The 27,619-nt window shown below is 43.1% G+C and overlaps 2 protein-coding genes across 2 annotated transcripts in view; one reads left to right on the plus strand and one right to left on the minus strand.

Annotated features, from left to right (window-relative positions):
- Window positions 1-27,619, plus strand: part of LOC125366145 (leucine-rich repeat-containing protein 37A2-like) — a 408,609-nt gene that overhangs the window by 28,046 nt on the left and 352,944 nt on the right. The gene's annotated exons all lie outside the window — the stretch shown is intronic.
- LOC125366149 (pleckstrin homology domain-containing family M member 1-like) lies at window positions 2,725-3,381 on the minus strand. Its single transcript, XM_048366629.1, has one exon. It carries the CDS (start codon window positions 3,274-3,276, stop codon window positions 2,740-2,742), a length of 537 nt encoding a protein of 178 aa, XP_048222586.1. The 5' UTR covers window positions 3,277-3,381; the 3' UTR covers window positions 2,725-2,739.

The following is a 27,619-nucleotide window of genomic DNA, read 5'->3' on the forward strand; positions in this document are numbered from 1 at the left end:
TGGGGCAAGCAAAGACATCAGTTCTACTCCTTAGACATTATGATGAAACTGAACTATGGCAATTGTGGGTAGATGAGAGGGGAAAACTTGAAGAGAGTGAGGGAAGAAGTGATATTGTCCATGGTCTTATTTAATTATAAGCTCTCGATGTATCACCTTTACACTAACCGTAAAAGAACTAAAACTAAGAAGGAGGAAAATGGGGTTACTGGCCTGGCTCTGGCTCTTCTATCACTCAGTAACCACTTCCCCGTGAACTTAATTCTTGGTGTCTCCATTTACAGGATCTTGCCTTACACTATGGCCAGCTGCCTCTGCCAATTTAAAAACAATATTGAGGTTACCTGCAAGACAGTCAAGCTATGTTGTGACAGTGCCTTGCTGGCAAACATCACACACTGTCGTGATTCTGGTGCCTAATACTTATTGTTTCACTTTTAACTATTCCTTAGTGCTGATTTCTAAACTAATAATGTTTTTGATTCATTTATCCAGTTAATTTGTCTACATTTCTGAACTGTTTCCTTGCTGACAGTCATGCTTTCAGTATTTATTGTATAATTCAATGTTTTAATTGTCTAAATGCATAAGAACCAAAGAAGGGAATGGAAGAAAAACAGCCTTGGGCTGTTATTGAGCACTGGACATTTGGCATGTTTTTTCTAAGAGAGATGTTGTATTTCACACAAAATTATGTACTCAGATGTTCTGAGTTGGTAACCACTTTAAGTTTTGCCTCATTTCTCTTAGTTGTTACCATGTCAGAGGCTTATGTTTCCTCTTATTATTTTCCCATGTATGTGACTCAAATCTTTGCTGACTCTGAATTTATTCAACTAGGTTGAGATGTAGGAGGGACAAGAAGCTGTTAACCTTACAAAGCAGTCTCTTCCTTCCTGACAGTTGAGGAAGCATCAATAGGGAACCCAGAAGGAACATTCATAAAGGTGTTAAAATCCCAGGAGAATAATACAAGCACAGAGCTGATTATTGAACCTGAAAGAGAATATTCCGACAAGAATGATGTTAGCTACTCAGGACTCATGAATGAGCAGCCAGAAATTACTGATGGGAGTGATATTTTTCCTGCACTAAGCTACATATTGGCCTATTTCACACAGGGACATATAGAAGATATACAGTTAACAGAGTAACCTTTCATTAAACTGCTTTTCTGAAGAGTGCAAAATGGAGAAACCTCCAGAAATGATATAAAAGTCAAAACAGAGATTCCCCCAATTATACAGCCATCAGACTCCTCTATTCACAGAATGAAACTAAAGATTCGTAGGCTAGAAAATCTGTTAGGTACAGGAAGGCACAGAAAATATAATAAAATTAAAAAGAAAGAGAAAGCAGCACTGTTCCTGCAACCTAGTCTTTTAGGTCCTAAATTTAATCATCAAATCTTGCCCCCCAATGTGCAAAGTATTGAACCACAGGAAAGCATCTGGGAAGAAATGGAAAGCGCAGAGGAGAGACTGCCAAGGCTCAACAGAGCCCTAGAGGGACCAAAAAGCATACAAAAAAGGCAGTCCAAAGAAGTGAGTAAACACAACAGCTGGAGGAAACAGAGTGCCCAGCACCTTGTGGAAAATACTGGTAAAAAAAGAAGGCTTGGGAGACCTCCAACACAGGAGGTGGCGCTGCTTCATGGAGCTCAGGAGCCCAAGAAATTGGTGGGAAACTCCTTGCGCACAGAGCCCTCATTCATAAAGAAACATAAAGCAGTAGCCTCTTCTTTCCAGAAACAAGACTCAGGGGGCAGGGCCTCCTTATTCATCCCTGTAAGAACCCTACATGAGGCCAGAAATAAAGCCAATGACTTAACCTACAGGGAGAATTACAAAGATCTGCATATTTGTATCTGTTATAGACACATTTAGAAACTTTCAGAATATACAAGAAATTAATAATTATGGTCACAGGAATAGGAATGAAGCACAAGGTAGATGACACCCAGGTATGAGAATACTTCCTAATATACAACTTGGTAATTCAATCATGAAGAGGTAACTCAAAAATTAATCATAGCTGGGTACTGGTGACACATGCCTCGATTATTACTACTACTAGCTACTCAGGAGGCTGAGATCTGAGGACCAGAAAATCTGTGAGACTCTTATCTTCAATTAATCACAAGTGCTCATGTGCGCACACGCATGCACACACACACAAAGCTGAAAGTGGAGCTGTGGCTCAAGTGGTAGAGCACAAGCTTCAGCAGAAAATGCTAAGGGCCATCACCCAGGTCAAGTTCAAGCTCCAGTACAAGCACAAAAAATAAAGTAAGACAAAATAAACTAAGAAGGCTATGTGAAGAAGGCTCTGTGCCAGGCTCCCCTTTCTGGTCCAACAAGTCTGCCACAGTTGCTTGTTCCCATTTGTGTCTGGATTTGTACCCTCTCTGCCCCCAGGTCTTCTGTGAGGCCACACCATATGCATTATGCTTCTTTTTAAGGTTTCAAGTTGTATATATGCTCTGAACTACTAGCTTCTTCCATCTACATGCAGAAGATGTATTCACAAGCCTCAGAGAGACCAAGTGACTTGTTAACATCAGAGCTGACATCAGCTCTGAACTAATCCGTTCCCTCCAACCCTGCCATGTTCTTCCATTATAGCCAGAACTTGTGAGTCCTCAGCCTTTTTTATACACTAGCAGAGTCAGTGATGGACAATCACATTGGCTGGGGAGAAGGAGAGCAAAGATAGAGAGTGAAGAGAGGGGAAAGATGCTTATTGTTGCAGAGATGGGTCCGCATCATCCACATTTGCTGTGCCAGGGTCTGAGTCATAGGACATGGGCTCCTCAGAATGGTCTGGGCTCTTGGACCCATTCTCTTGGAGCAGGCAGCTATCGGAGTTCAGGCTGCAGGATAGCTGGGATGAACTGGCTGTGTCTAGGCTGAGAGAGGACGCGGTGAGCTTCCTGTTCCGCTGGATCTTATGGCCTGAGTGATGGACTTCGATGTCCTCTGAGCCTGAGGAGTGGGAAATTGAATCCAGAGACTCCTTCCGCTGTAGTTCTGCAGCAGAGGTAGTGAGAGGCTCGAGCTCAGTGAGTGGGCAAAGCCCAGAGAGGGCCAGTGGGGTGAGTGTCCTTTCGTTTAAGATGGCAGACTTGTAGGAGAGCTCGAAGGATAAGGACGTGAGCCCCTGCAGGAAGCTAAGGAGGAACTCACCCTCCTCAGCATCCCGCAGCAGGGCTGTGGGCTGGTAGTACTCGCAGAGTCGGGCCTGCTCCTGGAGGAGCAGTTTCAGGTAGCACTCCATCAGCCCATCGTTAAGGGCCAGCCTCAGCCAGGCCCGACAGCGGCCCACATCCGTGTTGACAAAGACCAGGTGCTCCAGTTCTGAGATGATGTGTCTGGAAAGAGAGTAGATTTTTTTTTTTTTTTTTGGCCAGTCCTGGGCCTTGGACTCAGGGCCTGAGCACTGTCCCTGGCTTCTTCCCGCTCAAGGCTAGCACTCTGCCACTTGAGCCACAGCGCCGCTTCTGGCCATTTTCTGTATATGTGGTGCTGGGGAATCGAACCTAGGGCCTCGTGTATCCGAGGCAGGCACTCTTGCCACTAGGCTATATCCCCAGCCCGATTTGTTTTAAGAAAAGTACTTCAAGCTGGGTAGCTGATGGCTCCCACCTATATAATCCTAGCTACTGAGGAGGCTGAGATCTGAGGATTGTGGTTCAAAGCCTGCCTGGGCAGGAAAGTCTGGGAGACTTATTTAACTACCAAACATTGGAGGTAGAGCTGTGGCTCAAAGTGGTAGAGTGCTAGCCTTGCAAAAGAGTTCAGGGACAGTGTCCAGGCCCTGAGTTCAAGCCCCACGATTGACCAAAAAACCCAAAACAAAACCAATAACAAGAAAGGAATGACTTCAAATCTCTGAGATGTGAGATGTTTAATCTGTGGGTTAGCAAGAACCTCTGATAATGACTGCAAATATATGTAGGCATAAAAAATTCTTGGATAGTAGAATTTTAAGGGAAATATGAATATACTAAGCCATAACTTCCATTTGTATTATTTTTTAATGCTGGCACTCAAACTTAAGGCCTGGGTGCTGTTTCACAGCTTTTTTACTCAAGGCTGGCACTCTACCTCTCAAACCATACCACCACTTCTTTTTTTTATTTAATTAAATTTTATTGACAAGGTGTTGTGCAAAGGTGGTACAATTACATAATAAGGCAGTGAATACACTTCTTGTGATATCTTACACCCTAATTTTTCTTTTCCTTCCCTAGATCAGGTAGGCATATATACAATATCCAGTACCACAATCATATACAGTAACCATGTAGGGTACACCACAGGAAATTTACCTAGAACTTTAAAGATAACATCAACAGTAGAATCCTCCTGTGTCCTTCTCTTGGAGTTGTTTTTGCTTGTCCTCGTCTTACATGATCATATGTACATAGCTGTTGAGCTATTGTGATCCACTGATAGGCCTTTTTATGTTTAGTAGTTGTTTGGTTTAAGATACATAATGTAAGGTTGCTGACCCAAACATGTGGCAATACCATTTTAAAACAAGTTTGTTGTTTCGCAGACCTGGTCTCTACTGTTTCCCCCCCCCACACACACACCTTAACAGTCATATATCAGGGAGATCATGCCCCTTTGTTCTCTGTGTTCTAGGCTTGTCTCACTCAACATTATTTGTTCAAGTTCTGACCATTTCCCTGCAAATACCAATATTTTATCATTTCTTTTTTTAAAAATTTAATTTATTAATTGAACACAAATTTTTTTGACACGGTGTTGTGAAAAAAGGTTACAGTTACATAGTAGGGCAGCGTGTACATTTCTCGTGATATCTTACGCCCTGTTTTTCTTTCCCTTCTCTAGGTCAGGTAGACATATATACATTATACAATGTATCAAGAACATATACAGTAGCCACGTGACCAAGCCCAAGAAAATTCGCCTAGGGCTTTAAATGTAATCGATATTAGACAATATGTTGACAGTAGTCTTATATGAACGTGTATACATAGCTTTTGAGCTATTGTATTCCACTGAGAGGTCGATTTTTGACCTTTATATGTTGAGTAGTTGTTTGGTTTTAGTTACATACTGTTGGGTCGCTGCCCCAATCCTGTGGGAAATACCATTTGACAAGCAGTTTTTGGTTTCACAGACCCACCAGCTTCTTCTTGATGACCTAGGCAGGGTCACACAGAAGACATCTTTAGAAGAAAACCCTACAGTCCCTAGAATAGAACCCTTGGCCTGTTGCTCAATATCTGTACAACCACATTGCCTAATCATCAGTGTGTAGATTCCTTCTGAAAAATTAGTGCATGATAATTATACTAAATATACAGAAGAACTTGTTTTGCAGATTTTTTGTTATAAATTATTTTCATTTTCAAACTAAACTTCAGTAGATTTATAGCCCTACAATCTTATGTTTAAATACTGGCTCCAGTACAGGTACAGCTACCTGGAGAATGGGCAAGACAAGGGTGAGGTTTCTTAGCTGATTAACATAACCAAGGTTCTGCAGAGGTAAGCAAATGTATAAGAAGTATTGTACTCAAGTACCAAGAATATCCAGAAATTGCTACAGGTGTGGTTCAGTGGTAAGACAGTGTGCTTAGCACCGTGTTAAAAACACAATTGAAAGGGAATACCAAAATTGTGAGACACAGGGTAAAAAAAGACAAACAATTACAAAAGCAATACTTGCAAAACTGTTTGGTATAAGTGAACTGAACACCTCCAGGGGCGGGGGGGGGGGGGAGGGAAAGGGGGAGGAGGGAGGGGGGTATGAGGGACAAGGTAACAAACAATACAAGAAATGTATCCAATGCCTAACGTATGAAACTGTAACCTCTCTGTATATCAGTTTGATAATAAAAATTTGAAAAAAAAAAAAAAAGAAAAATTCAAGCCAGGCACTGGCGGCTCATGCTTGTAATCCTAGCTACTCAGGAGGCTGAGATCTGAGGATAGTAGTTTGAAGCCACAATTTTTATTACTATTTCTAATCTTGGAGGGCTAGGGTAAAGAAGAAAGTGCAAGGACATCAGTTTCCCAAGATTACCCTCTTCAGGCATTTAGTAGCAGAACGTATTGGTGGGACTACCTCTCCATTCACTAGGACTGCTCTAGCCTCTCAATACGGGGTCCCATGTCCCCCCAAGAGTCCACCACTCAGAGAAAGTCTCAAGCAAAAAGATGGGTTTATTGGGGAAGCAAAAAGCAAAGTGCCTGGCCAGGGACGTAGCACAGACTAATGGCTACCATAGTAGGAGCATGACAGTTCATTATTATGGTCTATTGGCAGTGCTGCTACAGAATACCTTTGGAAGGACAAACACTGACAATAGTAATTGCCTTCAAGGAGGACTGCTGGGAGACTGCGCACCATATACACTTTATGACTTGAGAATTTTTTTTTTTTTTTTTTTTTTTTTTTTTGGCCAGTCCTGGGCCTTGGACTCAGGGCCTGAGCACTGTCCCTGGCTTACTTCCCGCTCAAGGCTAGCACTCTGCCACTTGAGCCACAGCGCCACTTCTGGCCGTTTTCTGTATATGTGGTGCTGGGGAATCGAACCTAGGGCCTCGTGTATCCGAGGCAGGCACTCTTGCCACTAGGCTATATCCCCAGCCCCTGTGACTTGAGAATTTTATATCATGCCTTTGCACTAGGTACTTAAAAATTATTTGAGGGCTGGGAATATGGCCTAGTGGCAAGAGTGCTTGCCCTGTATACATGAAGCCCTGGGTTCGATTCCCCAGCACCACATATGTAGAAAATGGCCAGAACTGGTGCTGTGGCTCAAGTGGCAGAGTGCTAGCCTTGAGCAATATATATATATATGAAAGATAATACAAAAATACAAATGGGATTAGTAATCTCTATAAGGAGGTTACTGGACTGGGACAGTAGTTTCCAAGATATTTCAATTTAATATGAAATAAGCAAATATGATTTCACATTTTTGTGTGTGTGTGCCAGTTGTGGGGCTTGAACTTGGGATCTAGGTGCTGTCCCTGAAATTTTTTGCTCAAGAATCTGCCACTTGAGCCACAGTTCCATTTCCAGCTTTTGTTTGTTAATTGGAGATAGGAGTCTTATGTACTTTTCTGCCCAGGCTGGCTTTGGCCCATTATTTTCAGATTTCACCTTCTGAGTAGCTAGCATTACAGGTGTGAGCTACCAGCTCCTGGCTCGCATTCAAATTTAACATCTTGAACATTTTATTCTCCTGCCAACATCAGATATATGGCAATGTCAGCCCTAGTTTTGTTGGTAATGCTGTTCCTGGTTCTATGACAGAAATAAGGGTTCTGTGGTATAAACATGCTCCCAACACCCATGACTCATGAGTAAGATTGAGAATCAGTGAAACGGAAGGGGGACAATGGTTGGACTCAACCCACATTAAGGCCATAAAAGTAGCACAAGTGGTCCTGCTCAAAAACCCATGTCAGGAGCAGTGATTTCTAGATTACAACCATAGATCCTTGGAAGGCCACTGTCAAAAGGTGGCCCCTGAAAGCAAGTGTGCCCCCGAGTACTCTCTTCAGAGAATAGAAATCCTACATTGAATGTGTATGCATGATATTTATAGTGTGCAAGCTACCTGGGAGGTCAATCTTATTCTCCCCAAATAATATGAGGAAACAGGCTAAGAGATTGTAACTTGCCTAACTTCAAGAAGGTAACAAATTTCTTAGTACTATTTTCCTGTGAAAGAAATTCAACTTAAATATGCTTTAAAATGACAGCCAGGTGTAGTAGTAGTTGTAGTGCACACCCATAATCTCAGCACTTGGAAGAGGAAAGGAAGGAGGACTATGAGTCTAAGCCATCCTGGGCTCCATAGTGGTACCCTGTCTCAAAAAAAAGGGCATATTTTATCAGCTGACATATGGGAGAACACTAGCGCTTCAGAATAGCTGCTGTATCCTCTCCCTGTTTGTCACTCAGTGTTACACTGTGACAGCAATGACCTTGGCTCCACATCTGCAAAGACATAATTCTGTCTTTACACTGATGGCCAAAGAAAGAGAAAAGCTGCCCTTCAAAGACATCTGATTTGTCTGCTAGATGTCTGGGTCAGGGAAGACCATGCTCTCACTGCCTGACCATGGTTGTGTGCACGCCTTACAGTGGGAGCATTAAACCGGAAACTCAAAGCCAAGAGAATCACAAAGAGTGCAGAAAGCATATCACCAAAGTAGAGCAAAAGGAGGTTTTACTACCAGAAGATAAAGGGATGGGAGAAGAATTGGAGGATCAAAGATTGAAGTCAGAGTGAAATAGCCTCGCCCCAAATCAGTTCTTCACATGTTCAGAGATGACACAAACCTAGATACATTGCTAGTTCACTACTCTGGTCCATAGCACTTTGCAGCAGGTATCTTTATGTTCAAGTCTCATGGTAATATGAGTTTGTTGCTACTTTTCATCTTCAGTCTGCTGAAGATCATGTGAGATCATTGTGAATGACTCTTGTGGATATGTGAAGTGTAACTGCATTTGTACAAGTCTTTCATTTCACATTCCTTCACCCCACTTCCGGGCCCTTACCTTTCCGGGGCATGTAGAACAAGATAGGAAGAGTTAAACATACCTACAAGACTTTTCAGGTGCGATTGGAGCCTGGAAAGCAAGAGACCAGGGAATAGGGCATCCTGCAAAGCAGACAAGGGATTATTTTGAGGAGTTCCTCACAGCTGTCAGTTTCAGTACCTATGCACAACTCTAATGTAAAAATAAAAAGAAGGAATAGTAAGTGCTAGATTTGGAGGCACAGTAAGCTTGTGGAAGCCACCAATGTTCTAGCTGTGCCAATTATGACCAGAAACTATCCTTTTCCAAGATGTCACTAGAACATGCCTTCTTTCCCACCTTTATAAAAATGGGTTTGAGAACAGAGAATAGTTTATGTTTATCTGTAATCTTCATGCTCCATATCTACTGTACAGAACACAGGTTCACCACAGCTAAAACCTATGAGGGGAGGTTCTCAATTTTGCAGAATTACTGAACTGGCAGTCCCCAAATAGGGAGGGGACACAGCCTACCAGCCTACCAGCCAGTTAGAAGCTAAGGGACAAAGGAGGGGGGCGGGGGGTGGGGATGAGGGGGGAGGATGCTTGGTAGTGGGGCTCCCATCAAAGAAATGGTCTGTGCTCTGACCTCTTCTTCCCAGTTTAGTGCAGGGGTCTCAACTCGGGTCCCAGGCTGCATTTGACCTCAGCACAAGGGCTGCACCTCCTGTCCTGCCCTTTGCCGGGTGCAAGGAGCTGCTTTCCAGTTTCTTTCTGCATCCTTGGGAAAGGGCCCTGTCACCTCTTCCAGGGAAGGAGATGTGGTCAGAAGATCAGAGGTCCCGGGCCCTGTGCTGCGAGGGGCTGAGGAGCGGCTGACAGGCCAGTGACACTCGGGAGGGCGCATTAGGCCCAGGGAGGCCCGGGACAACCTTGGGAATGAGGTGAGGACCAAGCAGGTGTTCTTCAGCCTTCTGAGAACCCAGACAGGGTAGGATGAGACCTGGGCCGCGTTCTGCCCACGGGGCGGCGCCATGGCCCTCGGGGAGGCTGTGGAGGAGGGTTGGTTCTTGGCTCCAACCTCAGGCTGAGGGGAAGGCGTGGCAGCCCCCAGTCGCACACTTGGTGCTGAGGTCCTGTGAAATGGAAGTCATAGACAAGACATTGAGATCTCGGGGATCTCGGCGGGAGTCGGGTGTTAGGCCCGAGTCCTGTCCGACATTTACTTGGCTGGGCTCTGGGAAATCCCTATGTTCAACTTGAGGCTGTGGCTCCAGAGCTAGGCTCTTTGGGTGGTTCGTCCCGCCTCCAAGCTCCTCTGGGCCAATGGCAGAAAACAGGCTTCCTGTTCAGGGGCGGGGCCAACGGCTAGAGCCAATGAGAGTAGTCGGCACGGCTGCAGGACTTCCTGTTGGCCTCTGCTCTGAGGACCTCGGCTTCCTGCGGAGGGGAAGGACTGACCTCACTCGGGAGAGTCTCATTCCCGCACACAGCGCTCTTTCGTGAGTTAGGTTCCAGGTCCTGGAGGGCAGTGTGTGGGCAGCGAGGCCCACAGGTGAGGCAAATAGACGGTTGGGCTCCAAACTTCCTTGAGATCTCCCATCTTTGGTTGCCTTGAGGTAGTTCGACTTCCCAAACCCTGAGTCCTCCCCAGCAAGCACCCCACTCCTGTCGTAGCCGTAGGTGCGTGCACCCACTGCAGACGGTCTTCTCCGTCGTCCTCTCTGGTTGTCACCCTACTGTAGCCTTAACCTCATCCTCTTACCACCGCTTTAAATACACCCTCACTTCTGACCCCTCTTTAGTCCGGTTGTCACCTAACCTAGGCCACATCCCTTCCCCTCTTCTTAGTTCAAGCTCACCTCTGACACCCCCACCCCCAGCAAACCTAATGTTCTACAGAAACCTCCCTGCATCCTCCATCCAGGTTTCTCCGTTTCTACCTCAGATATTTTAAATACGAACCTAACACATCCTCTCTCCATTCCTGAATGGTCTGCTCATCCCAAACAATTGACCTCCCACCCTGCCCCTGTATTGAAGACCCACCATCAGAGTCAGTGCCCCTTTCCTCTGGTTAACTGTGATCTTTGCCTTATCCCAAGGCTGATATCTGTCTTCTTCCCTCACATGTTGACTGTTAACTTCATAGTTAATCTCGTAGGTCTTTATCCTTTCTTACCATCCTGAGGACACCCCTTCCCTAAGTCTTTGGGAAACTAAACTATCTCCAACTCTTACTGACTCAGTTCTTACCATCCATTGGAATCTTGTCAACAACGTGTCCATGATCTTTGACCTCTGCTGTCCTCTTGACAACTCTGTACCCCAAATCTACATCTATCCTTCCCGTGGTCCAATCTCATTCATCTGAGAATTTAAACCCATGTCAGCACCAGCAGCTGCCACTGTTGGACAGGTAATTAGAGTTGGAACTCTTTGATTGTGTTTGATGCCTCGGGTGGTACATGAGTGTGGAGCGGGAGGGATTCCTTCCCCTTTCTGTAGGTCCAAGGTTCTAGCCCAGCATTATGTCTGGTCTTCCATACTTGTCCCCAGTAATGTGTTCTTCTGGTGTTCATATCAAAGCACTTGTGCTGAATATTGGAATGTTAGGCATTATTCAAATACCTGAAAGATAAGAGATGGGGCAATAGAAACCATGTTCCTTTAGGCTGATGTTCTGTCCCTGGAGAGCCAGAGTGTGTTAGTGTGTGGGGAATCACAGTGCCATGTTCTTGTTCTAGCTCTTATGAGATACACTTTTGTCAGTGCCTCTTCCTCACTGTTGCTGATTGCACACCAGTCCTAGCTCTGAATACAGAGGTCTTGATGGGTGTCAGAGGTATGTTAAATGGTAGGAAAATTATAGGTGAGTGTGTCCTCAGAAGGCTGAGACCCAAGGCTATTGAATTGCTCCATCTTTTGTAGGTTCTAGATCACTGAGTTTTAGCAGTTTGGGTTCCATGATAGTAGAAATCAATTTACCTCTAAGTAGCTGAGGCAGAAGGATGCTCCCTAAATAGCCAGATTCCACATTCAGCACTTGTCTCCTAGGCGCTTTTGCTGCACATTCTCTGTGCTTTCTGATGACTATGTTTTAAAGGGATCATCCAAATGACATTGTGTATGTGTGTGTGTGTGTGTGTGTGAGCGTATATGTGGTGTTGATCAAGCTCAGAACCTTGCACATGTTAAGAAAGGACTTGCCACGAAGGTCCCTTCTGAATCTAACATGCTAGAATCAAAATTAAGTTCTGTAGGACTTGAGTATGGCTCCTGACTCAAGCTTGAAGCCCTGAGTTCAAACCTTGATATCACTAAAACACAATACGTTTTAAAACCTCACTTTCCTTCTCAGTGTGACTCCAACAAGTAGCCAACTGTGCTACTCAGCATATCTCTTCTCAGCCACCATCAGCTCTAGAATTGGTGCCTATTTGAACCCAATCTGATGCTTTCCATATTGATCTCTCCTTTCTGCTCTATCCCCCAGCTTCCCACGTTATACAGTCAGCCCAAGAGCAGAGCACAGAATCACCAGGACATCCAGAATTCCCTTTAGAAGATCATGCTAGACTGCTAGGGGCTGAGTTCTTCTTTAACTTGTCTATTTAAAAGTCCTGAAAACACTCTTAAAAACGAACATCTTTAAGGTCGTTTTCCTGGAGCTGGATAGGTGAGTGCTAAGCACCTAGAATCTCAGTCTCCTAAGGGAAGCTGAAGCCAGCTACATAAATAAAGGTGTCTGTCAGGTGCCTTTCAGGACTACCATAGAAAAACACTGAAAGCCCACTGTCAGGAAGATTCCAGAAATGCACTTGCAGAGAAGCTCTAGGCTCTACCCAGGGGTGCTGTGTGGTTGAATAAAGGAATTGGCTCAGGAATTGACCAGGCCTGGGCCTCTTGGGAGGGACCAAAGAGCTGCACAGAGTCAGCTCCACCCCACCTACCGCATGGCCCCACCCCTCACAGACTCCGCCCTCAGTTAGATAATCATATTATATCTCTGGTGGGGAACCCATTATTTGGAGAGTCCCATGAAAATCATTTACTTGTTGAACTCATTCTGCTGGTAGCCACTCAAAGTCCATTTTGTATCCCATTACATATACCAGGATGGAATTAACCTATGAAGCTTTGATTCAGTTGCTGTGAAGACCATCCCATGGTGCTCTATTTTAGAGGAAAAGAAGAAAAAAATGTATATAACACACCATGCTAATCAGTACAGTGAGCTAGTTATTGGGCTAAAACTATAACTGTTGGAATATTTAAGTGTCTGTTCCTGTCATATAAGTTACTGACTTTTCCTTAATGTGTTATGGTTTTCCTTGTGTAAATGAAAATATTCTTAGACTATAAGCTCAAATAGATCGTTTAATTTAAAGGAAGTTGCATTGCTTATAAGTTACATAGCGCAGTTACTGTTAATAAATATTTTCATGCTTTTTCAAAGCTTTGCTCATTGTATCTAGGGAAATTTTGAGTCATGGGGAGTAGAAAAAGGCTCCTCATGTCTACTGAGAGGTATTTATCTCCTACTCCAGTGATCAAATATTAACTCACTTTAATCCTCACCTAGTGCATTTGGATTCAACCATTTAAATATCTCAGTATCACTGTTCTTTAGTTCCTAAGATTCCAAAATTCTTGAACCAAGCAAAGTTGATGTGTCTATTATGTTTTTAAACAAAATTATGTTAAAGACTGAAGCATGAGATGAGGACATTTCTAGGAAATGCTTTTATTTTCTGCTTTTAGAAATCAAAGGACTGTTTTATGTTGGGTGTAGTTGCGCAAGCCTGTAATTCCAGCACTCAGGAGACTGAGAAGGGAGGATTGTGAATTCAAGGCCATTGATGAGACCTTGAATCAAAACCAAAATGAGACCTTGTATCAAAAATAAAATTAAAAAAGAAAACAAGAGGAGCTGGGAATCTGGCTTAGTGGTAGACTGCTTGCCTATAGGATTCATGAAGCTATAGGTTGATTCCTCAGTACTACAGAAACAGAAAAAGGCAGAAGTGGCACTACAGCTCAAGTGGCAGAGCCTGAGTCTTAAGCAAAAGAGCTCAAGGATAGCTCCCAGGCCCTTAGGTCAAACCCCACAACCAAATAAATGATAGAATGAAACTTCAAACGTGAAGAAGTCCAGCTTTCCGTGAAATGAGAAAGGAAGTCAGCATCAATTTCAGAAATCTGATTATAATAGAGCCAGCCCTAACTGTGGTGACTTTGGGAATCAGTTCCATTTTCAAATCATTACTATGCTATGTGCATAACAGAGATGAAGCCTAGTCATGTTGGGAATGTAGCAGACAATGCACAAATAACAGAGTTAAGTTATTAGGACTCTGAGGGAGAAGAAAAAAAGGACTTCCTGTGACACCCTTGGGAAGTTCTGCTGGGCCCCAGCCAATGAATGGGCTGCTGGCACGGGTCGGGAGGGGGGGGGGCGGGGGACACCCAGGTCAGCACCCAATCCCTGCCTTGCTGTGGGGGAGGGGCCCTGCTGGGGAGTGACTGCAGGAGCTGGTGGTCCCTCCTTTAAGAGAAGAAGGTTCCAGCCCCACCATGGTCATAACGACTTCCTGTGCCTGTGGTACACAGCTGAGCCATGACTTAGTGAAGGTCTCTGTTTCATAAACAAAGGTGTCATAAACCAGGGGCGGGGCAAGGCGGGTCACGCACAGTTGGCGGGTCACCAGGGGAGTCAAGACCCTGCCATAACGCTTTTGCTCCCGTGAGTGGCGTTGGCTCGCGATTGGCAGTCAATCTGCCTGGCATGTTTCCGTTGCCTGTAATGTCCCTGGTCTATCTTTGGGCCCTAAGGCCCCTCCCCATATTGCTACAGTTTAGTCTTTTGGTCCAGCCCGCTCCAATTACGTATTCGGCTAAGAATTCAGATCAGCTGACCTCTGACTCCCACCCCTCTTATCTCCCAACCGAATCTCCCAAAATCCCGACACCACCATCGGACTCCAGAGGCTCCTATAACCTTGGGTCTTCTGCCCCTTCCAAGACGTCTGCACCATCGCAGGAGCTGACCCGCAGTGTGTCTCCATTCCTGGGCACAAATTCCGGACAGCCCTCTCCAAAGTCAAAACAGTTTGTAGTTCCTCATCAAGATCTTCCAGACAAGTTAATTCTGCAGGAGAAGCTGCCAGAGTCAATGCCAGTTCAAGGAGGAGATTACAACCAGGCTGGACCTCCCCCTCATCCACTCAAAAGTAAGATTCAGACAATTGATCTAGGTCAGGCTTCAGATCACCAGTCATTTGAAATACTACTTGCACCTGCAGATAATCAGAGTTCAAGAACAACACCATTATTTGTTTCACCAGGGCCCCTGGAGAATGATATTCCCCAGCATTCTCGCCTTGCTACATTTATTGTTGGAACTGAAGAACAATCCACAGAACCTCAGCCTCAGAAACAACCTTTGCAGAATTATCCAAGTAGCAATTATCTAAGTAGCAATAACAGCCTACCTCATAAATCCCAAGAGAATCCAAGCCTACCTTTGGAGCTCCTTGAGCAACTTAAATCATATAAGTTCCAACTGGAGACCCAAACACCAGAAAGGCCTGAGAAAATTCCATTCTCTGAATCCCAGAAAGACAATCCAGCTCAACAACAGCATGTTAATGAGGGGGTTGTGCCATCCATGCATCCTGTGGGCAAGTCTTCATTTCCAAGTAGCAAAGAAGCTCATTATTCAACCTTGCCGAATGCTTTGATTAATCCTGTGGATATAGAGGGTACTACTCCCAGAAAACAGCAGACCGATGCTAAGCCTCCAGAGAGTGCTAAGGAGGCAAAACATGCATCTGTCCATGAAGAGGGGCTAGCTCAGCCTTCAGAGCTCCACAGGGACAGAGAACATGCCGCTACCCAGCTGGAAGTTCCAGGTTATCCTGAAAAGCCTTTGGAGGAAGTTATACCTCCAGAGATTCCAGCTCAACTTCCAGAGTCCATTATGGAGAAAATAGTTGAAACTTTACCACATCATGAGGTGACAGTTCACCCTCCAGATCATGATCGAGATTACCATCACTACTTCCCCAATGTTACAGTTGAGCCCCTCGAAATGGAAGTTAACATACATTCAGAGCCTACCAAGGAGGCTGAACATTTCCTAGACCATCATAAGCTCCCAAGTCAGCCTCTAGGACCTGCTGAGGTGGCTGAACTCTCTTTCCACCACCAGAAGCAAACAGCTCAGCCATCTCAGTCTCATGGGGAGGGTGAAATTTCTGGAAGTTTTCTTGCGTCCTCAATTCAGCCTCCAGATGTCAATGAGGATCTTCCATCTTTAAAACATCATGATGGCCCCTATCAGAGTTTTGGCCCTTTTTTGCTGAATAAAACTCATCCCAGTGAGCAGGGGCAGGCAGTTCACTATTCTGAATTTCCTCAGGAAGTAGAATCCTCTGGAAGTCACCTGGAAGATCATGTTGAGCTTGAAAAGCCGCTGGAGGAAATCATACATGCAGCTGAGCATGAGGCTCTAGAGTCCCATGTGGAGTATACAGCAGAAACTCCAGTAGAGGTGACAAAACATCCAGGTCAGATTCAAGATCACAATGATAACTTGGCCCATAGTAAAATTAAGCCTGAAGATAAGGAAGTTGCCATAACTTCAGAGCCTACCAAGGAGACTAAAACTTCTACAGCTCAGCATGATTCCTCTGTTAAGCCACATGGTTTTCCTATGGAGGTAGAATACCCTACTAGCAAGGAGGAGCAGCCAGCTCAGCATTCTGAATCTCATGGGGAGACTTCTGGAAGCTATCTGGCATCCTCCCTTCATCCTTCAAAGGTTGCTGAGGAGCTTCACCCTTCCTTAACCCAGGTGGAGGTCCCACATCAGACTTTGGCAACTGAAACTTCTCTCAGTGAGCAAGAGCACCCAGGTCAACATTCTGAGTCTTCTCAAAAGGTGGAAAACTCTGGAAGCCACTTGGAAGATGAAGCTCATCATGAAAAGTATCCCGAGGAAGTCACACATCCAGCCAAGCAAGAGGCTCCAGTTCATGCTCCAGAGTCCCCTGTGGAGAGTGTAGCTGAAATACTAGCACATGACAAGGCGACCGGTCAACCCCCAGATCAGGATCGAGATTACCATGACTATTTCCCCAGTGGTAAAGTTAAGCCTGAAAATTACCATGATAATTTGGACAATTTTAAAGTGAAGCCTGACAATGACCACAATAACTTGGACAATTTTAAAGTGAAGCCTGTGAATGACCATGATAACTTGGGTGATTTTAAAGCTAAGTCTGAAAATGACCAGGATAACTGGGGTGATTTTAAAGTTAAGCCTGAGAATTACGATAACTTTCACAATTTTAAAGTTAAGCCTGACAATTTCCATGATAACTTTGACAATTTTAAGGTTAAGCCTGAAGATAAGAAAGTTACTGTACATTCCAAGCCTGTCAGGGAAATTCAAACTTCTGTAGCCCAGCACGAGGCCCTAGCTTGGCCTACAGTAGAGTATGTACAGGAGGAAGAGCAGGTCAGTGAGCAGGACCAAGCAGCTCACCATTCAGAGTATCCTGAGAAGGAGCATCCTTCTGAAATTCATCCAGAAGCCCCTGCTCACGCCTCAAAGCATCCTAAGGAATTTAAACCTTTGATCCATCAGAAACAACCAGCTCTCTTTTCTGCGCATCATGAATTGATTGCTTCACCTCCACACCTGTATGAAGTTCAGTATTCAAACGTTCCCAGTGTAACTGTTAAGCATCCATATGTGGGGCTTCCCATAAAACCAGAACCCATTACAGGAGGGGATATTTCTTCAATCTACTATGAGGCTCCAGCTTATCACTCAGTTCCAATGAATGATAGATATTCTATAGCCCAGCACCATGAGGCGCCACCGCTTCCTCCAGAGCTTTTTGATGAGGTTGAACCTATACCAATTCATCATGATGCTCCAGCTCTAGAAGTAACTGCAGATGAAACTCCTTCTACCCAACAGGAACCCTCAGCAGAGAATATACAGACCTTTGAAGAAATTGAAACTCCCTTAATCATGCAGGAAGCCCCAACTCAGCTTTCAGAGTTTCCTATGGACGTAGAACTACCCTCAGCTGAGAATGTGGGTCTAGCTCAGCTTCCAAAGCCACATAAGACTCTAGTTCATGCTCCAGGGCATTTTGAGATAATATCGGGTCAGGATCAAGTTTGGCATTCAGCATTGTCTGGTGTCACAGGTCCACACCTGGATGTTGAACTTAACTTAACTCCAGAACCCACCAGAGAGTCTGAACATTCATCAACTTTGAAGAAGCCACACATTTCTTTAATGAACCCTGAGATACCACTTCCAAATCCACACCAGATTCCAGCTCACTATCGACACCTAACTCAAGTCACAGTTCAGCCTTTTGATCTGGACCTTAGCTTAACTCCAGGATCCAGTATGGATATTGAACCCGCTCCAAACATACAGGACACCAAAACAGAACTTTCAACACCACTTAAGAAGTTTAGGTCTCAAGCTGTAGTATTTTATATGATGCCAGTTTCAATGCCAGGTCATGATAGAATTCAGCATACAAATCCACCCAAGATCCCTCTCCCATCTCTGGACCTAGTACTTCCCTCAACTCCAGGACCCACTGCAGAGGCCGGACATCCTCCAGTCCTGAAGAAGACTGCAGCTGTGCCTCCAAATCAGCCTAAAATAACATTTCAGACTCCAGTTACAGCTCACCCTTTGCACATGGAACTTACCATAAGTCATCGTTCTGCAAATCCTGCTACAGAAAAAGCTTTAGCTATGCACATGGATCAGATTCTCTTTCCCAGCACCAACATATGTGAGCTCTGTTCCTGCCAGTTTCAGGCACTGGTGTGTGTTGGTCTTAAACCAAAGCACAGGCTCCACCAAGTGCCTGTGCCAGACCACGCCTCCAAGAGGAAAATCTTCACTACCTTGTAAGAATTATCTTTACTTGGTTGTGCTGGTAATTTTGCCTGACATAGCCTTTAAAATTTTCTCTTTTTTTCAAATTTTTATTATCAAACTGATGTACAGAGAGGTTACAGTTTCATACGTTAGGCATTGGATACATTTCTTGTACTGTTTGTTACCTTGTCCCTCATACCCCCCTCCCCCCTCCCCCTGCCTTTAAAATTTTCATTCATTCTAAGTGTTCTTTTTTCCTTAAGAGTACTTAGGCTTTGGTCCTACCTGACAGAGGGTTTTTAAAAACAATTTCTATTTGCTAATAATAATAACTATCTGCCCTTTATTCCATTGCCATTTTCTTATTGATTTGTAGGAGTCAGTTTAACAAAAAAATGATTTGGGGAAAAATACTGACATCCAAGATAATTGACTGGCATTACATATGCAAGAGATTGAACCCATAGGAAATTAAACTTTTATTATGAGGCCTCATTATTTGTGCCAGTGGCCCAAGGTTATTTCTTTAAAATGTAAACTGTGAGAAGCTCATAGCTCTAGAAGATAGAAAAAGGTAGGTGGTTTTTTTCTGTATTTGATTATCCCTCATGAGACTGCAATGACTTTTTCTTGTCTTGATTTTCCTTTTCCTACTTATTCATGAATAAAAACTGTGTTTTACCTCATGAGGGGAAGGGGAAAGGGGGAGGAGGAAGGGGGCTATGAGGGACGAGGTAACAAACAGTAAAAGAAATGTATCCAATGCCTAAGGTATGAAACTGTAACCTCTCTGTACATCAGTTTGATAATAAAAATTTGAAAAAAAAACTGTGTTTCTCCATAGAAATTTCCACGGAAATGCTATTTCTTATATAGATGAAAATACATGGAGAGAATACCCTTGGGCAGAGAAAATGTGAGTACATTCTCCCCAATGTGAATATAAAACTGTGCTATTGAACCCTTCTTGGTCCAGAATTCTGAAGCATATACTTCTGAGAAAACCATGTCTCCTCCACATCCTAAGCAACCTCTGCTGATTGAACCATTACTGATGCTGAGGGTATAGTTAAGCGGCAGAACTCTTGTTTTTCATGCATTATGAGGACTTATAGCCATAATTTAAAATAGTTCCGTGGATCCTCTTTGAATTCACTAAGGCAATTTAAATTTATTTCCCACTGTATAAGTAATGCAGGATTGTATTCTTTTTGTGTGTGTGCTACTTCTGGGGCTTGAACTTGCAGCCTGTTCCTGAGCTTCTTTTGCTCAAGGCTAGGACTCTACCACTCAAGCCACAGCTCCTCTTTGAGCTCTTTTGGTGATTGATTTGAGATAAGATACTTCCTGCCCAGACTGGCTTTGGAACCATGATCTTCAGATCTCAGCCTCCTGAGTAGCTAGGATTATAGGCATGAGCTACTAGCACCTGACTTACATGATTAATTTCTTAATAAATAAAAATGAAATCATACAATGGAAACTCTACTTAGGAGGATAGTTGAAGGGTTGTAGGCATGGCTCAGTTGGTAGAGCATTATGACTGAGCAATAGCAACAGGTACTGAGTTCAAGTCCCAGTATCAGACCTGAAAAATAAAGAAAATAGAGTGAAAAGCTCTATCATCCAAAATCTTTTCTCATGCAATTGCTTACAAACATTCACATACAGAAAAATGGCTTGTGGTATCATTTTCTTCCTCCCTCCCTTTCTTCCCTCCCTCCTTCCCTTCCTTCCCTCCCTCCCTCCTTTCCCTCCCTCCCTCCTTTCCCTCCCTCCCTCCCTCCCTTCCTCCCTTCCTTCCTATCTTTATTCTTTCTTTTTGTGCTGGTTTCTAGAATTCAAGGCCCAGCATTATCCCAGAATCTTTGTGCGCAAAGTTAGTACTCTACCACTTGAGCCACAGCACCACTTCCTGCTTTTTGTGTGTGTGTGGTTAATTTGGAATAAGAATCTCATAGACTTCCCTGCCAAGTCTAGATTGAACCTCAATCTTCAGATCTCATCCTTCAGAGTAGCTAGAATTGTGAACCACTTGTGCCCAAGAGGCTGAGATCTAAGTATCATGGTTCAGAGACAGAGACAAACCAAACAGGAGAGTTTGTGAGACTCTTAACTCCAATTCCTACCCCCCACCCCCCACATCCAGAAGTGGAGCATGCCTCATGTGGTGTACAGTGTTAGTCTGGAGCACAAAAGTGAAGGGAGAGCATCCAGGCCCTGAGTTTAAGACACAGAACTGGCACACACACACAAAAAATAAAATAAATGATAACATCTTGCAGCTTGACTCTTTCACTACATGGTGTCATCTTCCTTCCTTCCTTCCTTCCTTCCTTCCTTCCTTCCTTCCTTCCTTCCTTCCTTCCTTCCTTCCTTTCTTTCTTCCTTCCTTTCTTTCTTTTTGGCCAATCTTTGGGCTTGAACTCAGGGCCTAAGCACTGTCCCTGGCTTTGTTTTGCTCAAAGCTAGCACTCTACCACTTGCGCCACAGCACCCACTTCCAGCTTTTTCTGTGTATGTGGTGCTGAGGAATCAAACCCAGGGCTTCATGCAGCTAGGTGAGCACTCTACCATTAAACCACTCTCCCAGCCCTGTGTCATGTTTCTTTTCCATACATGGAGGGTTTCCCTCTAGTCATTTGAATTCCTGCGTAATGTTGTATATATACCTCAATAAACATATGGATAAATCACAGTTTATTTTATAATTCCATTACTGCTTTAGAAGGCATGTGTGGTTTTCTTGTTTCATTCATGGCTATAATGAAAATGACTGAACATACTTCTTTGTGAATCTGGGAAAATATTTCTGTAGAATACTAATCTAGAAGTAGATACAAATATTTAATTGTCCTAAAAATTATGCTTGGCAACAAATAGTAACCTTCATTTCCTCATATCTTTTCATTACTTGATAATCTCTACCTGATGAATTTTGATGCAGTAATAATTTTTTCATCTTCCAGAATTCTCAGTGAAAATCATCTGACTGAATTACATAAGGATTCTTTTGAAGGCTTGCTAAATGTCATGGTCTTGTAAGTTCACATATTTATCTTTGAAAAGAATAAGGAGTTCAAATTAGATCATTATTAAAATCTTTATTGTACATATCAGCCCATCTCTAGCATCAAATACTTAATATGCTTAATGCATGTCAATCATTTAATCAAGAAAAAGAAATTATGCCCTTTACTGAGAATAAATGGTAACAAGCCTGTTGATGCTCCAGTGAACCCTGTTTTTAAAAAATACACCTATTTCATCTACTTGAATTTGTATTTAGTCTACAGCTTGTGTATTAAGCCCAATCCAGTCTGTTTTTGGATAGCCCATAAATTAAAGGTTTTTACTTTTTTTTTGTATGTGTGAACTGACCATGGGGCTTGAACTCAGAGCCTGGGCGCTGTCTCTGAGCTTCTTTAGTTCAAGGCTAGAAGTCTACCACTTGAGCCACAGCTCCACTTGCAGGTTTTTTTGGGGGGAGGGGTCGGGGAATTCTTTTTTTTTTTTTTTTTTTGGTAGTTTATTGGAGATAAGAGTCTTAGTGATTTTCTGCCTGGGTTTGCTTCAAACTACAATCCTTAGATCTCATCCTGCTCAGTAGCTAGGATTACAGGCATGAGCTATCAGTGCCCCACTCAGGTTTTTACTTTTTTTTGCCATTGGAACAAATACCTCATAAAGTATCAAAGGAAGGCAGATTTATTTTGTCTCCCAATTCAAAGATTTCAGTCCATGCCAGCTGCTCCACTGTTTCTGGGCCTGTTGTGAGGCAGTACAACATTGATGCAAGGATGGGAGAGAGTATAAGTGCTAACCTCATGGCAGTCTGTAGAGAAAGAATGAGAGAGGAGGAGACAGGAGATGGGAGGAGAGAGGAAGGAGAGAGGAGAAAAGATAGAGGAGGAGAAGGATGAGAAGAGGAGAGGATAGGGGAGGAGAGGAAGGAGAGGAGAGAGAAAGGAAAGGGGGAGGAGAGAAGAGATGAGAGAGTGGGGACAGGGAGGGGAGAGGGTGGAAGCGGAAAGATGGGGAGAAAAGAGGACAGGGGAGAGGAGGTCTCTGGATAAGATACGCCTGCAAAAGCACACCTCCAACCTGCTGCCTCTGACTAGTTGGTTAATCTATTAATGAAGTTAGGGCTTTCTCATGACATTAGTTATTTCTCAATAACAATACTATCTGTAGAATAAGCCTCCATTCAATACGTGAGCATTTTTGGAGGGTACTTCATATTCAAACTATAAAAGGGCTAGATGAGAAAAAGAAAAGAAACAAAGATATGAAACACACTATATATGACATGTAAAACTGAATATGTTTACCATTTGTCCTATAAGGGTTTGAAAATAAATTAGTAGGATAGAAGGAACTAGAGATGCTGAAAGGAGAAGGAAATATAGGCACCTACATTAACTTGAATGTAATAGTCCACTATGTTTTGACAATTTATTTGAACTAAATTAGCATGTAAATATAACATAAACACTTATATATGTAATACTATCAAGATGGTTATAATACCAGAAGGTCAGAATAGTACTAAGTATTTCAATGTAAGACTTGTTATACCCATGCTAAAAATTAGTATTTTAAGCTAGGTTTGGTGGTTTATACCTATAATCCCAATATTCAGATGATAGAGGCTAGAGTATTATTTGAGGACAGCCCACCCAGGGCTACATAGTAAGACTCTTTCTTCTGACCTGGTCTCAAGACATTTGAAGTGATACTTATGTTGTATATGTACAATCGTTAATAAATAAGTATATCAGAAATGTTCGTAGCACAAACTTAAGAGATCCAGTTTCTTTTAACTTCTAAGTCGCTGGAATTGCAGTCATGTTCCACTGTTGCTCAGCTGCCCCTCACAGCTTTGTTGCCAAGGAGAGAGTATTTACATAGTGTTTCTGTTTAGATAAGGGATTATTACGTTCTTTGCTGCAAGAGCTAGATGTGTGTGCCATGTCCAGTGTCTGGATGTGGGTACAAACACCAGTCATTCAATAACTAAGCTTATTAAGGTTCACAGCAACTGCCTTACTAAGCTAATGAGATTTTATTTCCAAATCTGCTTTCAAAATTAGAAGGCTGAGCTACAGCTCAATGCGAGAGCACCAGCTTAGCATGCTGGGGTCTTGCACACGCAAACACACACGAACACACACACACACACACACACACACACAGCCTAAGTCTCTGTCCTTACAAATGATTAAAAAAAAAAAAGAAGAGTTTTGGGAATGAGCAAAAGAGTCTCACATGGCATAAGAGTAGTCCTTAGGAGCATCAAACCTTCCAGGCCCAAAGGAGATGACTGACTATGTATCAGTATATTGGCATACCCCTGCCATGTGGACTCCCAAACCTTATAGTTTGGAGAAATACTAATAAGGTAATTGTTCAGTGGAGTAAACTGTTGTTAGTCCTATGATAAAAAATACATTGCAAGCTATTTACATCATGTTAGCATTCATATCATTCATTTTTTTAAATGCCTGCCAATAAAAAGAGCTAAAGGGCTGGGAATATGGCTCAGCAGTAGAGTGCTTGCCTTGCATACACAAAGTCCTGGGTTCAATTCCTCAGCACCACTTAAACAGAAAAAGCCGGAAGTGGCACTGTGGCTCAAGTGGTAGAGTGTTAGCCTTGAGCAAAAAGAAGCCAGGAACAGTGCTCAGTCCAGAGTCCATGCCCCAAGACTGAAAAAAAAAAAAGAACAAAAGATAGGGAACATTGATTCTACTGTATCCATTTGATTAAGTACTATGAATTACAGCGCAGATTGATTTGCAAGGTAAATTTCCTTGGAAAAGCTGGGGGGTAGAACCATAATTACAGAAACAGAATGATGAGATTTGTCTGAAGAATAAAAACAATGTGTGCACATTTGTATGCTACCTTCTGTGTGGAGAAAAAAATATATATGCTTTTATAAGCATAGATTATCTCAAGACTGAAGCCCTGGGTTCCATTTCTCAGTGCCACATAAACAGAAAAAAAAAGCTAGAAGTGGCACTGTGGCTCAAGTGGTAGAGTGCTAGCCTTTAGCAAAAGAGGCTCAGGGCCAGTGCCCAGGCCCTGAGGTCAAGCCCCAGGACTGACCAAAAAAACAACAACTATGTTTAATATCATGAATTCAAATTTCTAATGTTTGTTTCTATTAATGAGATACTGAAGAGTTACCTAATTAATGCACTGTTTTCCTTTTACTTTTCCTAGAGATTTGTCTTGCAATAAAATACAGTCTATTGAAAGAAGTACATTTGAACCACTACCTTTTCTAAAGTATCTGTAAGTTACAAATAATGTCTCAAACAGCACTACTCATTTTAAAATATAATTAATTTTTTGCTATTCAACAGTTACTAAAATGCTTAGCATATCCTTTTAGTGTCTAGCAAAGAGGAGTTTAAAATTCTCACAGGTCAGAGAGAATCACTACGGAGTAGTGGTTCTCAGGCAGTGTGAATTTGTACCCAGGGGACATTTGACAACCTTGGGTAAAGTTTTCAGAATCTAACGGACATCAAACACTAAGGATGATGTAAATACCCTATAATGTACAGGACAACCTCCACAGCCAAGAATTGTCCAGTTCAAATTGTCAGTCATGCTGAAGTCATGAAATTTGACCTACACAAATGTCACTCAACACTAACGTAAATATGAAAAATGTAAACCACAAGTCAGCATCTTTCACAGTAAGAGTTTTTTTTAAGCCTGGCGAAAGTATTGAAGTATGTTTCATTATAAGTGAAGTAGAATAGCTATGAAATGAGAAATGTTCTGAAAGGATATATTTTTCTTCTTTTTCTTTGTCTTATTATTGTTTTTTCTTTGGTAGAAATCTTGGTTGCAATTTACTCACAGAACTGAGCCTTGGCACATTTGAGGCATGGCATGGCATGCAGTTTTTACACAAACTGTAAGTGAAATAGAAGATAAATGTTTATGAAATGAAATCTTATGTATGGGTTAAAAACCTAATATCCTTATTGGTTAGCTGAGTGTAAGGACTGCATGAACTCTCTAAAGCATGTTATATCTTTAGGATCCCCCCCCCCTTTTTTATGGGGAAACGAATGTACACAAGGCCAGAAGATTTGTGTGACTTAGATTTGACAAGCTCTTGTTTCCCTTGTCCTCATTTTTGGCACATACAACAGAAACATCATACAGGTAACATTCAAATTAGCATTATCATGAGAGCCAATGATGCTCTTCTGACATGTGTGCCTGGTCCTTGGAATTGAATGAGACAACTGCAAAGAGCAACGTTGAACACCACGTCCTCCAGAGAGCAAAGGGGTGGCTGCTTCTCAGTGTCAATTTCTTCTAATGGGGGAGCAGAAATAATTCCTGATAGTATGCCACAGGCACTTCTCTCAATCAGCCAGAACTTTATTCTGTTAAGAAGTAAATATCTCTGGGGCTAGGAATATGGCTTAGTGGTAAAGTGCTTGCCTTGCATGCATGAAGCCCTGAGTTCTATTCCTCAGCCCCACAGAAACAGAAAAGGCTGGAGGTGGAGCTGTGGCTCAAGTGGCAGAGTGCTAGCCTTGAGTGAAAAGAAGCCAGGGACAGTGCTCAGGCCCAAGCCCCAGCCCAAGCCCCAGGACTGGGAAAAAAAAAAAGTATATACCTCTGAATTTGTGAATTGCTTGTGGGTAACAGGAATCATTGAGGAAAAGAAATGTTTATGATAAGCTGTGTATTAAACAAAATTAGCTGCCCAGTGCTGGTGGCTCACACCTGTAATGCCAGGTAACAGGAGGCTGAGATCCAATGATCTTGGTTTGAAGCTAGCCTGGGCAGGAAAATCCATGAGACCAATAAAAAAGCCAGAAGTGGAGATGTGGCTCCAGTGTAGAGGACTAGCCCTGGACGAAAAAAACTAAGAGATAAATGCCCAGGGCCGGAGTTCAAGCCCAAGTATTGGCACAAAAAATAAAAATAATTAATTAAACATGGAGCTGTGCTGATTCCATACACTCACTTTCATGACTGCCTTCAACAAGTATGGGTTTTTTCCCTTTCAACTCAAATTTTCTTTCTTTCTTTTTTTTTTTGGCCAGTCCTGGGGCTTGGACTCAGGGCCTGAGCACTGTCCCTGGCTTCTTCTTGCTCAAGGCTGGCACTCTGCCACTTGAGCCACAGTGCCACTTCTGGCCATGTTCTGTGTATGTGGTGCTGGGGAATTGAACCCAGGGCCTCACGTATACGAGGCAAGCACTCTTGCCACTAAGCCATATCCTCAGCCCCATCAAATTTTCTTTTTATCGGGCATGATGACACACACCTGTAATCCTAGGGATGGACGAAGGAAAATCTAGAGCTTAAGGCCAGCCTGGGATACATAGTAAGATTCTGCCTCAAAATAATAAAACAAAAATCTATGATATTCAGTGGCCTGCAGGGCCATTGAAGACTGCAGGTGAAATTGTCTTTTTCACTTTACTTTGTGGAGCTTGTATGCAACGGATGCACAAGTTGTTATGGGTCTGAAGGAATGTAGTTACTCTCAAGTATGTTATTGTTTTCAGCACTATTTTTTTTTGGCCAGTCCTGGGCCTTGGACTCAGGGTCTGAGCACTGTCCCTGGCTTCTTCCCGCTCAAGGCTAGCATACTCTGCCACCTGAGCCACAGCGCCTCTTCTGGCCGTTTTCCATATATGTGGTGCTGGGGAATCGAACTGAGAGCTTCATGTGTAGGAGGCAAGCACTCTTGCCACTAGGCCATATACCCAGCCCTTTTCAGCACTATTATACATGAATTTTATTTTAAGGCCATGGTCTTTCTATGTAGTGCTGACTACACAAATTCATTATGTACCACAGGATAGCCTCAAACTCACAGTCCTCCTGTTCCTGCTGGAATTACAGGCCTGCCACAACACATTGTCTTTATTCTTGGTTGCATATATTAAACTGAGGTTTTAAACTCAGGGTCTTGTACTTGACAGGCTGATGCTTTACCACTTGTGATGCCTCTAACACTGTCCCTTAGCTGTTTTGCTCAACCACTTGAGCTACAATTCTACTTCCAGCTTTTTGTTGGTTAATTGACGAATCTCAGACTTTCCTGCCTTGGCTGGCTTTTTTGCCTACATTGTCTTGGAACTTAGATACTTAGATCTCAGCCTCCTGAGTAGTAAGATTATAGGTG

The sequence above is a fragment of the Perognathus longimembris genome, chromosome 17 (genome assembly GCF_023159225.1).
Source record: "Perognathus longimembris pacificus isolate PPM17 chromosome 17, ASM2315922v1, whole genome shotgun sequence".
Taxonomy (NCBI): domain Eukaryota; kingdom Metazoa; phylum Chordata; class Mammalia; order Rodentia; family Heteromyidae; genus Perognathus; species Perognathus longimembris.